Source organism: Bacillus rossius, chromosome 7 (genome assembly GCF_032445375.1).
Source record: "Bacillus rossius redtenbacheri isolate Brsri chromosome 7, Brsri_v3, whole genome shotgun sequence".
NCBI lineage: Eukaryota > Metazoa > Arthropoda > Insecta > Phasmatodea > Bacillidae > Bacillus > Bacillus rossius.
Genome location: NC_086335.1, coordinates 55,304,846 through 55,322,894, shown reverse-complemented (window position 1 = coordinate 55,322,894; position 18,049 = coordinate 55,304,846). Strand labels below are relative to the sequence as shown.

Below are 18,049 nucleotides of genomic sequence, written 5' to 3'. Positions count from 1 at the left end.
ACTGCCCTTAAGCCTCTTTGAATAACTGTAAAACCCTATAAACAAACAAACACTGCAAGGTATTAAAGCTATGGCATAAAGAAGTAAGGATGTACGTGTGAAAGATAAGTCTGATTAGTATAGCTACAAGCATTCTGCCAGTTGTTTATTACTCCATGCAAAGGTATTATGTGTGGAAGCATTCACACACTGTCATGTGTAAGTGAGCCAATGGGGACTGAGTATCATACATAATTAGATGAGCCAGTAGTTGTTCCTTAGATTATAATTCGCCATGGTGGATCTAGATGATTTCTATCAGTTAAAGCTTATTCTGTCCTTGGGTGTGTTAAGAGCTGCATGCTATTGTTGAACCCAGTTTTCTATTTTAGTTTCCTATTTAGTCAACTTCACTTTCTCCCTCTTCCAGCTGAGAAACTTTTATCAGGTGTGCCTAATTAAATGGCAGAGGTTGGTATGCAATCTTGACTTCTGCATTACTGGGGTAATATTGTAACCTCACTTCAGTAATATAATAGTATTCCATACATAAACGTAATATTTATGTAACATTTTATACGCCACCTTCTTTCATTCTTATTTTTTTTTTTTTAAACTACATTGTCTCTAGAGGTAGGGTCGTTGTTGACAGTATTCTAGTTCCTTGCTGGAGGGAAGGTACGGGGAAGTTAAAATAATTATAAAAACATGTTGTAGAAGATGAGGGACCATGTCTGCCAATCTATGCTATGCATTGAACCCAGTCCACCTTTGATTTTTTGCTTCATTGTTTATAATTCCAGACAGTCTTGTAATACTGCTATTGCATGTTTACCTCATTCAGTACAAAGTCAAGACCACAGCTGGAAATGGCATCCATCCCTTTCATTTGCACCAATAACCAACAATTATGAGGTTCCGCTGTCTTTAGGAAAAGCATAAGGTTCATTGCTGTGATGTGTTGTAAAGTGTTGGTTGGTGAATGCATGTCAGCGTATGGCAGTACACTGGCTGGCGAGAAGAAGGGCATCATGAGTGCCAGTCTTCACGTCTTGCTGAGAGCTCCAGATTACGTGCCGGAGGAAAAGAAGTTTGATCTATTGGTGTTGGTAAGTTCACACATATCATTAACAATATTATCATTCAGTTTAACTTCATTACAAAGTACTACTTCACTTTAAAGGAATTCTCAATTTAAAGTTTATTATTTCATATCCCTACAAGAGGTTTTGCATTTAGTAAAAGTTTAGTTTAAGCTAAATTCATTATTAATGCTCACTCTCACACACCATTTGGTTGTTTCATTTAATTTTTGGAAATTATTACTTTTGATATTATGTGGAAGAAATTAGGCATGGTCGGGCAGAGAAATTTGACTTCGGGCGGGCTCGGGCGGGTAATTGTCCAAAATTTTCGGGCTCGGGCAATCTCGGTCGGGCATCAAAATCAGTTAATGAAATAAATTTTGAACATAAAATAGTCGTACTTAAGTTTGCATTCTGAACTGTTTTTATTTATTTACTATACCGCTTTGATATGAAAGTTAAACATTAAACTAAAAAATAGAGTGCATATTAATCTTGGAAATAAAGTGCTTATTAACTAAATTGTGTTTGGGTAGCTGCTTGAAGGTTCATTGTCACTGCTGATTGACCTACACTTCCACTGGTATCCATTTTGGTAAAATAATGACATGAATTAAATAGAAACAATTCACAACCACTTTCTGCAAATGCCACGCAACTACAATGTGTGTAATTAAAGTCAGCTTATAATCCTTCTCGCGCACAGCAAGCAGCTCCACCGGCCTTGAACACTACTTTGTGACTATTGAGCAGTGAGCATCCGCCGTGCGTGCGCGCACGCGCGTGTGTGTGTGTGTGTGTGTGTGTGTGTGTGAGAGGCGGGCGACCAGCTGCATCGTTAGTCAGCCAACGAGAGTAACGGTAAATGACCTTGACCACTTCCGCTTGCTGCAGGGCTCGCTCTCATATCTGTCTCCCCCTCCCACAAACACACTTGCTGACCGGGCACCTTCTTTATCTTATCTCTCACGCACACTCACTTCACCGGCTGGTGCCGGGACGGCGGCGGCGTGGCATGTTCCTGCAGCTGCCGCGCGTTCCAAAAAAAAGAAGCTTTGTTTACTTGCGCCGTGCGGTATTGCCGTTTTCCAAGGTGCCCGATATTTTCGGGCACTGAAATACCCGCCCGGAATTTCGGGTATACTTGATACCCGAAACACTGCCCGAAATTTCGGGTACCCGACCATCCCTAGAAGAAATAGACACACTCAAAAATGTTTTATTAGTTTAACTTTTTATTCTTCTTTACCGAATCACTTACTGAGCACAGTGACTTCCATCTTCTGACTAAGACACAATTTTAGATTATTCACACAAAAAATATTACATTAATCAAACAATTTACTTTCAAATGTTACTAGGGTTGTGTGAATATTTGTAAACACGAATAGTTGTTAAGAACAGTAATATACTATTTGCATTCAGAGGTCGAATATCAAAAATAATTGTGAATATTTAAAATAATTTTTCAACCGAATTTAAATATTGTCATTTCTAATCCATCAATATATTCATATTAAAGTTTCCCGCAGTGCATGTTTAAAATGTGTATTCCGAGAAATTAAACATGACGCGATAGCTTGACGGTACTACCGTGTTTTCTTGCATAATCGTCGCACATTTTATACAAAAATCAAGTTTGAAAAGTAGGGGTGCGACGATTATGCGGAAAAAAAATTTTTTGTTAGGTAAAATTATTCATAAAAACAAAACTTGTCATGGAAAGTACGTTTATTTAAAAAAAGGTGGAGTATACAAGAGCACGCCAAACAATTTATATTAATAATTTATGCAACAAAAACCTTTCTTCAACTTTAAATAGAAAAACAAAATCTGTGACCCGAACGCAAGCCACTTGAATCTGTGACGTGAACTAACGCGTAACTATCGTCTTAGTACACACTTACCACGAAAGAGTGCAGGCTATCAAATGTAGTTAACTCGGCACTTGACAGATATAAATATAGTAATGTAGTTTTGCCAACTGAAGTAAGAAGCAGGACAGCAGAATGCTGAGTATTGTACATTTTTTGTGGTCACTTGTTTTTTTCATACACACCTTTTCTTAATTTATGTACTCAGTGGCATTTTGGTTTGTTTGTATACTATGTATATCTATGTGTCTGTACAATCTTTAAATGTTTAATTAATTACATTTTTCAGGCACTCATACTACTAATCAACCTTGTGGAGCATAGTAAAGCAAATAGGAAACTTCTTTTTGAAGCTAATGCACCAGCTGATGTTGATGAATTGGTTGAAGGTAAGATATTTTAATTCATATTCATAACAGTATGTTTCTTTTGCAAATACTGCATAATAACTACAAAGGTTAAATTGATTATTGAGTGCAGTGAAAATCAGAGGATTAATTACCCTACAAATTTTAATACTATTCATTAGTAAGGACCCCAGAAAATGGTAAATAAAACTGGCTCATTTCGGTGTAAAAAAATGACAAAAGCGGTGCAAAAAAATGACAAAAGCGGTGCAAAAAAATGACAAAAGCGGTGCAAAAAACCGGTGTAAAAATTAGCAAGCGGTGCAAAGAATCGGTGTAAAAATAAGCAATCAGTAGAGACCCCAAAAAATTGTGAAAAAATTATGCCATTGGCGGTGTAAAAAAAACCTCATAGCCTTACTGCTTCCTTATTTGCCTGGCCAATTTTTGGGACATAAGTTTCTCTAAGAGTGTTGGCTGATGATGGCAAATCCCCTGCACCTAAAATGTATACATAACTTACAATATACTTATAAATAGGTAGCATTTATAAGGTTATCGCTGAAAATATTAATGGGCTAATTTATTCAAAACAATTCTTAGCCAAACCTAACCTAACCTTTTCTAGATTAGGTACTGCTGGATTACAGAGTCAAACCATCAATCAATCAGTCAAAAATATATTGTGTGCTCACCATTTCACAATGCAATCCATCCTATTTATGTGTTTGTTAATTTGAGGTACTTTCATATTTATTTAAAGTAAAGGTAAGTTAATCGATAATATTGTAGGCCTACATATGCTTATGAACTTTTATTAGAGGGGGAAAACATTTCTAAATAAATAAGGCTAACCTTCAACATGGGTGTTACACCATTCCCTCATAGCTGGATGATCAGCTTTTTCCAAAGGAATGAAAACTTACAGCATCATATTAACAAAATCAGAAAAAAAATTCTTGTTTTCTGCACTTTAAAGCTTGTTTGCTTTATTCACGCTGTCGCCTATCGAGATTTGTTTAGACACGGTAGAATGCTTGACAAAATAATTGTCTTTTTTGTTTTGTGTGTGTCATTTGCCACATGCTTTTTGCACGTGTCTTTGCGTGTACAATCAACCCGCACGTTGCAGAACTTGCACATCATAATTTTGTCCCGCTGATCAAAAATATAAAATCATCCGATTTTATCTCTCTTTCGCGATCAAACATTGTCGAAGTTTTCGGCATCTTAGCCACAAATTCAATTGTATCACAAAACTTACAAAATGTGGACGGTAGTTGTAAACACTCATAGATGTGTGCACGAAAAAATGACTGCCATCTTAGCTGGATGCGATTAAATTAGGTTAGAAAAATCCACAAGTGCGCCTTGCGGCAGAAACGACCATTATTCAAAACACGAAAACTGTGGAGTCAATTTGTTATGTTGGTAGTGCGCACATATCGATTGTTGACAATTTTTACATTTTGTTTTCATTTGCGTTGGCAATATTTACTGTTTGTAAACAGAGTAATAAAAATACGTGAATTTCAGTAACGTGTCAAAACTAAGATAATATCACGGCACTAGTCTTTCAGTCTATGTTTATTTCACGCCTATGTTTATGATGGCGTAAATAAATAGAACTTACGACATAAGGACATTATTTTGTACGAAAAATCGTGAATTTCGCGCGAAAATTCGTGAATTTCGCGACTATGTCAAAATCAAAGGAAAGTCGCAAAATTCGTTTAAAGTATCAAATTTTCGCGTTATTTCGTGAATTTCGCGCTTCACCATTTTTCGGGGTCTCTATTCATTAGTGATGGGCGATTGTAAATTTTTGGGTCGAGTTGAGTCTCGTTCAGTAATAATACTTTCGAGTCCACTCTTGGTGATTTTTTAGCTCTTAAAAATCGAGCTGTGCTGGAGTAATGGCAGAAATCTTTAGAGATTATTGTTACATTATCAATAGCATTATGCTGCAATGTTTGTCATGAAATGTTGCAGTTGAAAGCCACAGTAGCGTTACAAAAACCTGTCGTGACAATCACGTGAATACATGCCAGTTCACAGACATTTACGACAGTGTAAGAGAGGAGAACTATCGACACAGCGGGACATGTTTTACTGGTCGGTGTGTGCTGGATGTTGCAGATGTATCGAGGTCAGCGGTGATGGCGCTGATCCAACTGTTCTACCAGCAGGAGGAGATGGCCAGAGAGGAGGAAGTGAAGACAGATGCCATACTTGATGGCAAGAAAGACGTTGAGGAGGAAGAATCTGAAACCACTGTACCTAAGAGCCAAGAGGAGTTCATTGAAGAGACTGTTGCTAAATGTGTGTGCACTTTTTTTTTTGTCAAGTATTGTGCTCCTCAGGGTCTTTTATTAAAATTTGCCTTTTAGGAGATGTAGAAACTGAAAAATGTCATCTTCCAATCAACCAATTTTTTTTTTGTATTTTATGGTTTAGATTTTATTTCATTAAGCCTTAGTACATAATTTATTACCTGCACTGAGAAATTATTGACTTCTACAAATAGGTTGCCCTGTAAAAATGGCAAAGATTACTGAAATGAAAGGGAAAAAATTACGACAAAAAAATGGTTAATTGGTTTAGTGCAAGAAGTTCGCAAATTTCAAACATCCCAATTTTTAAAGCCCCAAGTTTCAAACTATTTGTTCTTTCTTGTATAAAAATTTTTATTTTATTTATTATTTTTATCTTAAATGTTATTCAATGAGCGTTAACTGTTTCCAAGTGTCATCTGTTAAGCCAGTGATTTGCAACTCACACGACTCATATGAACTTATGAATGACTTCTATTAACTTGGGAATGACCAGCACTCATTTTACCTCCAAAGTCTATCAGGTTAAATTGTTAAGAATAAAAAAAAAACATTTTGATATAGAAAATCAAGTATTGAAGGGGACTGGAAAGAATATGATAACCAAATAAATTTAAAATTTGAACTTAAATATCATCATCATCATTTTAGTCATAATCTTCATCATCATTGTAGTCATTATTTCAAAATAGTTTAAGGTTTAAAAAAAATTAATGTTTTACCTGTACTTTTTTTGTTTTCTGTGTGTGTGTTTTGTGAAATATTTTCTATTTACTATGCTCTTTCTTGTGTCTAGTGCTGCAGAAGGCAGGTCGAAACATGGAGCACACACTCATAGGAGCTTATGTCAGCCTCCTGCTTGGATACCTTATCATGGAAAACAAGGTGACTTGCCATGAATTATGCATCACTAGGGATGGTGATTTTTCGTTTTCGTGAAATATATGCGAAAATATGCTAAATTATATTTTTTCCGCTATAAAATGTGAAATCAAGACTATTCCGAGAAAAATGTGAAATCAAGGTAAAAAAAGTAGATTTGTCTTCACTCTACACAATTTATTTATCGATTATATTTATTCCCAGTTCAGTATCAAAAGAAACCATCATTTTATGGCGTATTCAGCACAAGTATCTCAATGTCACGTCATTCACAACAACTATTGTTCGTAAATATGAATGAAGAATGGCCATCCGTGCCTCACGATTGTAAACAGAGCAAAGAACAACTAGCTGGAAGATTGTCCGTCATCTTGCAGAGTACAAGTTTTTAGGCCACCATATTACGACATCATGCTTCACTTCGCCCATTTTCTGGCTGTGTTTCGCGTGAAAGCCGTGTTCTTGTGTAGTCTGTGGAAGGTGGTGTGTTTACAAATACGTGCATACTCATGAATGTGTTGTTTAATGTTATTTCTCGTAAAAAAAAAAATGGGACGAAACGTAATTTCCATTCGCGGTCGCATAAATGAATACAAAAGTGAACAGTTCTACGAAAGTGATACGAATATTTTAATGTGCAATTTATGTAATCACCGTCTGGAATGGGAAAAAAAAAAAAGATGTACTTTAAAAGCACATTAAATCTGAGGGACATCAGGTTGAAAAATAAGATTCACCGAGAAATCGGATGAGAAAAAAAGTAGGTAAAATGGCAAGCAACGGTTTCTGGCATGATCGAAAACCAAAAGAAGGTGAAAATTGAAAAAACCAAAAAAAATTGGTTGTCTGTAAAGTTGGTTTACGGACGATAGTTTAACGTGACGTCATAACAAAACATTGATGAAATGATTGATCCAGAAGAAAAGGAAATATCATATTCGGCCTGAGACCGAGCCGTAATAGGTTTTTGCAACCAAACCATTTAGGCATTAAAAATATTATATTCTTTGAGGAAGAATTTTTTTTTTTTTTAATTTTTCAATCTTTTGCATGATAAAATCTACCTCTTCATACTTTTATGAATATAATTGAATCATTTTTATTGAATTATCACTACGTATTTTGTATGGATACAAAGGAGTGAAATGAAATGTGCAATTGAATTAATAAATTTACTTTTATTTGCATTCATTAATTAAAATATATTTTTAACTTGTTGCGTGCGCCATATTTATTTTTACAAGTACAAAAAAATTCACAGCTGCCGGGTATCGAACCGACAATCTTTAGTTTATGAGTTAGGTACGCTAACCACACGCCCAGGAAGCCATACTAAGTTAATGTAGTTTCAAATGTTATATATAAATATTAAATATTTATAAAAACTTTGTTCACGATAGGGGTACAATATTAACACGATTTTATAACAAATACGCATCCTAAATACACCAAACTTATTTATAATGTGTTACAATATTTTTTAAAACGTGCAAAAGATCCCGGGTGTAATTTGAATTATTATGTGTAACTTTAAAACACCATTGTTGGTTCAAAACATATTTGAATATTCAACATTACTTTTAAATAACCGTACCGATTGTGCTGAAAATCGGTGGACGATCGTTAAATTACATAATATTAATAATTCAAACGACGAAAATATGATTGAAAAGTCAATTCGATGGTTGTTCCAATCGAATGGAAGAGAGATGCCACGCATGCGTACAATGAGCATGAGGAGAGATACCACGCATGCGTACAATGAGCATGAAGAGAGATGCCACGCATGTGTACAATGAGCATGAAGAGAGATGCCACGCATGCGTACAATGAGCAAACAGAACACATCCGTAGTGGGACACTTTTTCGTGCGTGCAGCCAGCGTTCATCGATTTATAAGACGTCACGTCAAAAATAGAAAAAACGAGTTTCAATAACATTATTTGTGCACTCTACATCAACTATGGCCATGAACACGGCTAAAAAATATTTATTGTAATTTTAAGTATTCAATTTATTGCACTCATAAGTGCTAAAATGTTGTTTGGAAACCTGCTGTAGTTGTGCTAGATCTTTATTTCTGTGGTTGTTAATAATTAATATGTGTATTATTTAATGCTTTTTAAAAATATACTTTTCTTCAGTAATGTAAAATGAGAGAATTGGCTAAATCTTGTTTTCAAAAATGCTACAAAATGCTCAATTTCAAATTCAAAATGCTAAATGTTATAATTTTAAATGCTATGAATCACCATCTCTATTCATCACATATCCTTGTTTTGTTAATCCATTTGGTAATGTCGTTGAGAAAACTGTGTGCAATATTTTATTTACGAAGCAAGATGATGTAGCAGCCTTTACTAGAGCTGTACCGATTATGAACACATGCAAATCACTGATATGCCGATACAACTATGACCCATTAACCGATTCCGAACCGATACAGGACAAAACATTTTGGTTAAACAATTTTTATAAATTTATTTTATTACCCAAAAAAACTCATTCTGAGAAAAGCATACAATGCAAATGAACATACTGTGTTTTCTCGCATAATCGTCGCACATTTTATTCTAAAATTAAGTTTGAAAAGTAGGGGTGGGACAATTATGCGATAAAATAGGGTACCTATATTTTATTTTATGAACAGAACATACCCTCTTTTTTTTTTAACTCTTATTTGTAGCTTGTTTTTATTTGTTTGAGGGCAACCCATTAGTTATTGTTGCTTATTGAAACATGAATTTACTAATGAAAGGCTAAAAATATAATTATTTAATATGTAATTATATAAAATTAGATTAATTAATAATAAGTAACTATGAAATATATTGATTCACAAAATCAGTATATGGAAAATTATGTTGTTTTGTGTAATAAAAATGAGAAACTATTGATAACAAATTGAACAATGTTCTTGTTTTTAAATGATTTGAACTATAAAACTTCCCTAGATAGTAATTGTGAAAGAAAGCATATTTTCCAGAAAAAATACAAAATTTCCTTTTTTAAAACTTTTTGACATGTTTTAGAGTATTTTTCTAAAAGAGTGTTTACCAGTAATTGACTTTTTCGAGTGGTGTGGTTAGGTTACGTTAGCTGTATTACAAATTGCCAAATGGTAGAATGATCAGTTAGGTTAGGCAAGGTACTGTGCTGCTTTTAAGTAATTTTATAGCATGTTTTTAATTTTTTAATTTGTGTAATCAATTTTAGATTTATCTAGGAAAATCTATTGCCTCAGAATCCACAGCATCATGTTGCGCGGCAGCTGTCGTTCTTGTTTTATTGTTTTCAGTGCAAAAGTACATCACGCCACTCTATCTCCCCCCTACCTCTAGGACTGACTTCAGCACTGTGCTTTGCTCGTGCAAAAATATTTCCCTGTGCTCCCGCGCCTAAATTCTTTTAGCAATTATGCAGCATCCTGGCATTGCTGCTTTTAGACTCCGCTTTTAAACAGCAATTATGCAGCATCCTGGCATTGCTGCTTTTAGACTCCGCTTTTAAACTTCTTTGTTAAATTTGTTCTCCCCTTCTCCTCCCGCCCTCTCCCCAATCATGGCCTAAAACTCCCAAATTCTGAACTGCCTGACCTCTAGTCCTCCTTTTGCCACCAAACGTACTGATACATTACATCTACCGCATCCCTCGGCTCTCATCGTGATGCCATAATACTGTGTTTTATTGGACAATCGTTGCAGTTGTGTAATTGTCGCACTGTTATTGTAGGGCGTCGTAATTTTAAAAAAAAATTTTCACATAAAAATTGCATTATGTTTTTGTTTCCACTGTTAGATTCAGAGTACTTTGTGTATGTACTAAATACGACCTTGCCAAAGATCACAGGACAAAGAACCGTGCAACAGCAATCTGTTTTAATTTAAAATTGCTGTCAGGCAGTGTGGTAGTTATAATTGGAAAATAAAGTAAACAAAAACTCGTGTAAGATGTACCCAAATAATATGAGTTCCCATTCAATACTCTCAAATGTTTTGGTCCCACCATTTTCTCCATAAAACATGTGTTATTTTTTTTCCCATGTAAGATGTTGCCCATAAACTTCTATTACCGTATAAAATGATGGAACCCAAACCGAAGATTTGAAAAGTCAGTTTTGGATTGGGTATTTTGAAGGAATCGAAACCAAAATATTGGGGAACCACACAGGCTTACTTATTAGTGTGATTGATTGCACAATTTCCATATTTATTTTTTCTTTGCCTGTAACTATATTTGTGAAAAAAATTCATAAACTTTCTGACTGTAGTGAACATCAGGTAACTTACATGCGAGACACACTGATATACGGATGATTTAGACATAAGAATGAAACTTTTTTTTATATATAATAATTGCGACAGTATTGAGGTAAATCATTCATACTAGTACCTTTTTGTGTGCCAGGATTACGAGCTGTACGTGAGACAATGTCTGCCCGAGGGAAACTTCCAGCTGATGCTGTCTGTGTTGCAGAAGGTATACGACTTCATGAACCTGACTGCATCGGTAAGTGCCATGCATCCTTACTTCTGTTCTGCAACTGAGCCAGTTGGCCAGTAGGGTCAAAACAACGATGTAATAAAATACAACATTGTGAAAGTAACTTTTTACTCTAAGAACAAAATTAAATCCGGGGGGAAGGTTTCCTAGTAGTCTAAAAATTATGGATGGTCCTGTCAAATCCTTGAATGCCATTAAATCTAGTATTTTAAAAATTAAGTTTCTGTAGCATCATAAGCATAAGTTTTCACGTACCTAGTTTAGTTGATGGTATATTTTTTGAAGCCTGATGTGTACTTATGTGCTCTCAAATGCTGTTTCAATTTAAAGTGAGGTGTTTGAATAAATTGGTTATTGAAGACGAGTGTTTCGCTGTGATGCAGAATGAATGCTGGGGACTATTGATGCAGTCACTTTAAATGGTATTTATTTTCGTGCGCATTTGCTCGGCAGGCGGTGGGGAGCAGCCGTGGCATAGCTCAGACGAAGCGAGTCATCAACTACCTGACCCAGTCGGACGTGGAAGCTGCCCTGCTGGCGGGGGGCCTACAGCAAGAGCAGTCGGTCGAGCTGGACCTATCGATGTGCGTGGACGGATCGAGAAGGGGCGACTCCTAGTGCCGCCATGCACCTCCGTCCAGCTTACCGCTAGTAACTCCCTGAGTGATGGTGTGGGATCTGCTACGTCACTGTGGTCATTGCGATCGGCACGCACGTTGCGACCGGCAGACATCAAGCTGCTGGTTTGGCCAGCGTGATGCGATCGCACCTGTTTGTCGCGGTACGGGCACTTAGGAAACAGCCAGATTTATGTCAAGGTAGAAGACTTGGCCGCACTCGATTTTTCTCTCTCTGTGGCTGCATAAATAACTTAATAGTGTGTATGTATATGTATATAGCTCTCACTTGTATAAAACTGCAATTTATGACTAAGTGATTCTCATGCCATTATTTTTAGATTTTGTACGTATCAAGTTTTAGCTGTAAAGTGACTAAGCCTTTGTAAAAAAATATTTCAAGCTGCATTAAGAGGATGATGTTTCTCTTGCTTCTTGCTGGTACAAATGAACTTGTTAATTACTTCCCTGTCACGCTGGCATCATCTGGATTGTTTATGGTTGGTTTTAACTTGGCATTGCGACAGTGGCGTCGCAAAATACCTGCACACATTTTAACAGACACGTTTCTCTTGTACATACACTTGTGTTTAATGGTGAAATGTAATAAGTTTAAATTAAATATTTATTATGTCTACCTTAATCACTGCATTTCAGTACTACATAATGAGCTGTGAAGATGAACTTGAGGTTAATTACTGCTTTCCCTAACATTGGAAATGTGCAAGTTGAAATGTAGAGAACTCTGCTAGTTTTAAGAGCTTTACTTTTTGTTATTTTTATTCTTGTTGTCAAACTATCCCAGTTATGATGTTTCCTGACTTTTCATGGCTTCCCTGTTTGAAAGTGATTGATTCTTCCTCCTTTGTTTTGCTTTTAAAGCTTTAAGTGATAACCTACTACTGTTACACAATCATCACACTAAGGCATGCAGACATATCTTTGTATATGACTCAGAAGCAGCTGATAAATGCAATATCCATACTTTTTTTTTAATATGCTCCTGCAACCACGACACAATGGGTTAAACAGGTAACAACACCAAGAACAAGCATGTGGGTGTGTGTACTTCACTGTCAGTGACTGATCAGTAGGGACACCATAAAAAGATTAAGTGTGAAATTCTTCCCCAAAAAAAAAAAGTATTAATTGGTTAGTTTTAAAGTTTTTCAACAAATTTCAAAAATTTTGCATAAATGTTATGTCCACAAGTTGACTGATGCTGTTTCTGAAAACATCATTCAGTACGTCATAGATTTTGCTACATAGGAAACAGATTTCAATAGCAAAGTATTTTAATATTTCAAATGTTTAAATTTTCTTTTAGAAAGATAATAATACATAGGTATTTATGCCTGGCATAAAAGTAATATGTTGCTCTCTGTGTTGAGCACAGAACACATAATGTTATACAGTAAAACCTTGTTATAACACACTTGAAGGCACTGATTTTGGGTGTGTTTGTTATAATGAGGTTTCTTTTTAACGAGGTAAATTCAAAACTAATAAATTATGTACTACAAAAATAAATAGCTGTATAGTTAATATAGTTGAATTCGGGATGTTAAGGGCAAAAACTTGTGCAAGTTAGCCTAAATCTTTTAGCTAAGTATAGACCTTTTTGCATCCTTGATCAACAGCATATATAATTTTCAGTTTTGTGGTAAAAGATATGGCTTTCTGTTTTTTTTATCCATTATTGCACATGGTTGTCCAACCATAACCAAATTTGTAAGTAAACAAAATGAATTCATAAAAACTAACCTCCAAACAAGAAAAACATTAAGGCGATTGGTGCATGGAAAATATTACGACAAAACTAATTTAACTGTACATATTTATTTTTGATGCTTCTTTTTAAGACATAATATACCTAGAATCTTTTTTAATAAACTTTTTTTACTGAGTTATGTCATTTTAAATGCATTTATTTTTATTCCAAGCCAGAATTATTTAGAAAACACATAATTATGTTAAACTTAAGTATAGTTCAAGAAACGAGTGTATGAATAGGTTTCTGCACCCATAAAAGTAACAAAAAAAAATTTCATCGTCAAAATTACAGTTTAATTTTGACAATTTCCATTGATCATTGCTGGACTACTTCAGGAGCGATTTAAAGAATAAATTTAAATGAAAATGAAAACATAATTGGCAGAACACTATTGAGTTATGTATATATTTTCATATATTTTATATATATATATACACACACACACACACACACACACACACACGCGCGACTCAAAACACGCCCTCTGGAGAGGCAGTTCTAGTGCTGCGTGTAAAACTCTCGCCGCCGGGAAGAATGTCCCCGCGACGTGGCGCTGAGGGCGGCGCTTGTCGGAACCAGGTGGTTCAACGGAGCTCCAGCCGGCTGGCCCTGCCTGCGGGAGGGGAGGGGGAAGAATGAGGTGTAGAGGGAGGACGAGAGAGGAGGCCGAAGAAACGAAGGGTCTGTCAAGGTCGCGCTTCATAGTGGAGTCTTATCTTCGCTCAAGCAAGGAAATTGTCTCTACAGAAAAATTCGTACAGCGAAATTCTTTTTAGCGGTTATGTTTTGACTTGAAGTTGAATACTGACAGGGTGATTATTCTTTTTGGTGGTTGTTTACACATATGAATAAAATTTTACCCTCCAGATTAATATGTTTTGACAGCATAGAACATCAGTTGTGTATTCCGGTTAGTTAGGGTATGCTATATGCACACTAGAATGACATCTAAATTTAACCAAAAAAATAGATTTTATATTTATTAAAATTTATTTAGAACATCAAATCAACACTAGGCTATTCTCGTTATATGAGATAAAAAAAAAAAAATTGAAAATGTTAGCTAGCGATGCCAGAATGCCGGGCACACTAAGTACAAATGTCCTTTTATAATATTACATTGCACAGAACACTGAAACCTTAATACTTCAAATGTTTGTTTACAGTTTTATTATTTTGTGCTACGTTATTTAAATTTATATGTTTAATTTATTTTGGGTTTTGAACTATATTTCTGACATTGTTACAGACGTTTGGGCTTTTCTGTATGTACAGTAGAACCCTGTTATAATGTTTTTCAAGGGAGCACACGAAAAAAAACATTATAAGCAGGAAAACGTTATAAGCAGGAAATCTCAATTTAGCACTTAACAATGTTCGAACTTTGTACCAATGGACTCACCAAGCTATGTAAACAACTTTAATGTTAAAACCAAAGATAGTACATATACTTAATACATGAATTTTCTGAAACAAATCAACAATTTTTCAACTTCGTCTTGTTCCCTGGTTAAATTTTGTTTGTCTTTAAAGATACACTGCCATATTTTTTTGTAAAATTGTCTCACGATTCATGATGACAACATTAAGAGTGAGAACGTAAACTCCTTCGCCACCTGAAAATGTTTAATTTTGGGATTCCTATGTATGAATGAAAAAAAAAAATTATTTGTAAGCAATAGTAAACACTTTTAGTTATGTCCTCGCTCAATGGTTGGCAACTTAAATATCGTAGGACTATGTACGTGCATTTGAATACCCACTGGAATGGCAAGGAAGAGAAGAGTTGACTAAGGGTGCCAACTGACATGTAACTATGAACATTGTGTACCTTCAGTATATTGCATAAAATTGTATTTTAACAAACTTCATGTATTGTATGGCAGTGATTGTAAACATAAACATACATAAAGGAAACTTTTTATAGTAAGTGTTGGAATAATTTGGTTTTAAAACATTTTTCCCCATTTATTGAATGTTAGAAAGCAAACATTATAAGCAGGAAATTACACTTATTATGAACGTTATATGCAGGAAATAAATACATTGTCCTTATGGGGGAAATATTGGGACTTTAAAAATATGACATTATAAGCAGGAAAACATTATATGCAGGAACATTATAACAGGGTTCTACTGTAATTATTAAGTAATTGCGGCTTTTGGAATCACGTTTTTCACGGCCAGAAATTGCCCGAGGTTTCGGCGGAACTTTCAAAAAGTGCCTCCAGCCTATTGTTGTAAAGTTGCTACTAAAAAGAAGCTTGGTTTTGGCCGTTTTGGTGCGTGCATCTCCGCGTCAGGACGTTCCTGATGCGGGCCTACCATAAGTTATGTTACGTGTGCGGTAATAATAGTATGTATAAAAAGGTTATCATCAGACTGCTGATGGTATGTTAAGTTGCGAACGGGAATACGCGATTTTAAAGTTATTAACGTCGGAAGATATCATTAGTCTAGTTATGGCCATTTTGTTATTACTCTTATCACTAACGCTGTACTGAGGCCCTGCAACTTTTTAACATTGCCGATTGATATTATGAATTATGACTGTTGATGTTGCTGGGATAAACCAAAACCAGCCGCTATTAAATATTATATTTACTAAATTAATTAGCCTCTCAGTATTATTAATGGCACGATCATATGAACATACAATGCACAACTATCTTAGTGGTCTTGAGTCTATAGGTCTTATGTTTTATCGGACAATTGATTTAATTTATGAGTTAGTGAATTTTTCGAACCGTAAATCCATTTTTGAACTCTACAAGAAACATTGACATTTGCGAAGTCGTGCCCATGTACCTGGCAACGATAGTTAAAAAAATTCGGAGAGAGATTTTGGTCAAATGGAAACTGTATTGAGGGATACGTGGTATTTGTTTATTAGTGTGTAAGTAATAAATCAGTCTTAAAATCAGTTAATTATTTTGACTTCTTCTTTTGTATTCTAATTGAGATAAATATCGGATAAGCATGTGTTACTTGTGTCACAACATCTAGGTATTGTTTATCAGTAATTAATATTTAATTTTATTTTTTTGTTAACTAATGTGCATAGGGCAGTGCACTAGACATCACTACCTGTGTGTAGTGTTGCTTTACACTTTTTAACGCATTAGAGTTCACATAAAATGATAAATCCAAAATTTTGTTTAAAAGTATAAATATCAGCGATCAATTTAATTAATGTCCTGTATAACTCAGTGAGTAAAACACTCGAAAATATGTATAATACCTGTTAACCTAAATATTTGTTAACAGTTAAACTGAACCAAGATGTGTTAGTGTTTTTTTTCTTCCGTATATTAGAGGTATGGGACATCAAAATACGCATCTGTCGCCCATTGACTTTAAATACAGAATCATAAACTACATATTGTGAAAACATTCTGCAACAGTTTTTGCTGAACGGAAAAACACGGATGAGAAGACAGACGAAATGTGTTTGGTAAGTGATTTTTCGTCAAATGAAATGGAACAGGTCAGTGCTTATCAGAATGAAAGTACAGAACTACTTTTGTGCAAGGAAATGCATTTTACAAAGACATTTCAAGAGAAATCACCTTTAAATGAAATAGATCTTGCTGACATGGAAGAAATATACTTAGATTTAGCGGCCAGGCCCCTTTCAAGTGGTGAAATTTCTCTTGAAGGGCTGAAATATGTTTCTGGCTATATAGCTCACCGTTTCAGAAATAAATATCCCGACCTTGGCACTACGGATTTCAATTCGGAGGACGATAGCTGGATACATGTGCAATCAAAGGGTAACTTAAAATGTCCCACTAATGAATTTTTTGAATTAATAAAGATCGCTGAAATGTGTTTTGATAATATTCATGGCAACAATTTGTGCAAAAAAGAGCGGATTTTTGAATCACTGACTAAAATTATTTGCGGAACTACTGAAAATAAATATCCAGAAGAAGTTATATACTGTTTTGTCAGGACAAGAACGTATATGCGTATCAAGTATTTGAACATGAAATATTTTAACAAACAAGACCAAAACGCAAAGAAAGAAATAAGATGAGGAAAACTACCCTCTAAGATTTTTCAGTGTGATAGTGTCCACTTTCCTTCACCATAATATGTATGTTCATAATTTATTTACGATGTTTTTTAATTACTATATTTAAGAAAAGCATTTATTGTTAATATCGCAGCAATTATGTAGGGCTTAAGGTATTTATTGTATTCCAAATATTGAGTATGTCATTTTTATTGCCTTTATTAAAAATAATATATATGTTAACAATGTAACAAAATTGCGATATTTTTGTATTGCTATTGCAATTTCGTTTCTTGTAAACATTATTGTAGACTTTTTCATATTGAAATTAAATTTGCTATAGGGTTGTTTGTATTTTAATTTTACAGTTATAAGATTTTTTATATGTTGTTTACTGTTTACAAACATTTGAAAAATATTTCCTTAACCATATTTCCATGTCCATGGCAATAGTCTTGTTAGCTTTTCGGGTAACTCTTCTACATGGATGATAAGATGGTGGGACATCTAAAACATATCACACCACCTTTACATAACTATAAAACTAAGAGGTGTTTTCTTTACATAATATTAAAGCACAATGTTTCCTTGTGGCGTAGGTGATTTAGAATTCCCATTTATCTAGAAAAATGGGCTT

The 18,049-nt window shown here is 34.7% G+C and overlaps 1 protein-coding gene across 1 annotated transcript in view; it reads left to right on the top strand.

Annotated features, from left to right (window-relative positions):
• LOC134534061 (protein wings apart-like) overlaps positions 1–12,604 on the top strand; it is a 36,549-nt gene extending 23,945 nt beyond the window's left edge. The window contains 6 exon segments of the mRNA XM_063372049.1: positions 973–1,088; positions 3,228–3,327; positions 5,425–5,607; positions 6,415–6,503; positions 10,908–11,009; positions 11,457–12,604. Of these exon segments, the coding sequence (XP_063228119.1) occupies positions 973–1,088; positions 3,228–3,327; positions 5,425–5,607; positions 6,415–6,503; positions 10,908–11,009; positions 11,457–11,621 (755 nt within the window). The 3' untranslated portion in view covers positions 11,622–12,604.
• Positions 12,605–18,049: the final 5,445 nt, after the last annotated feature.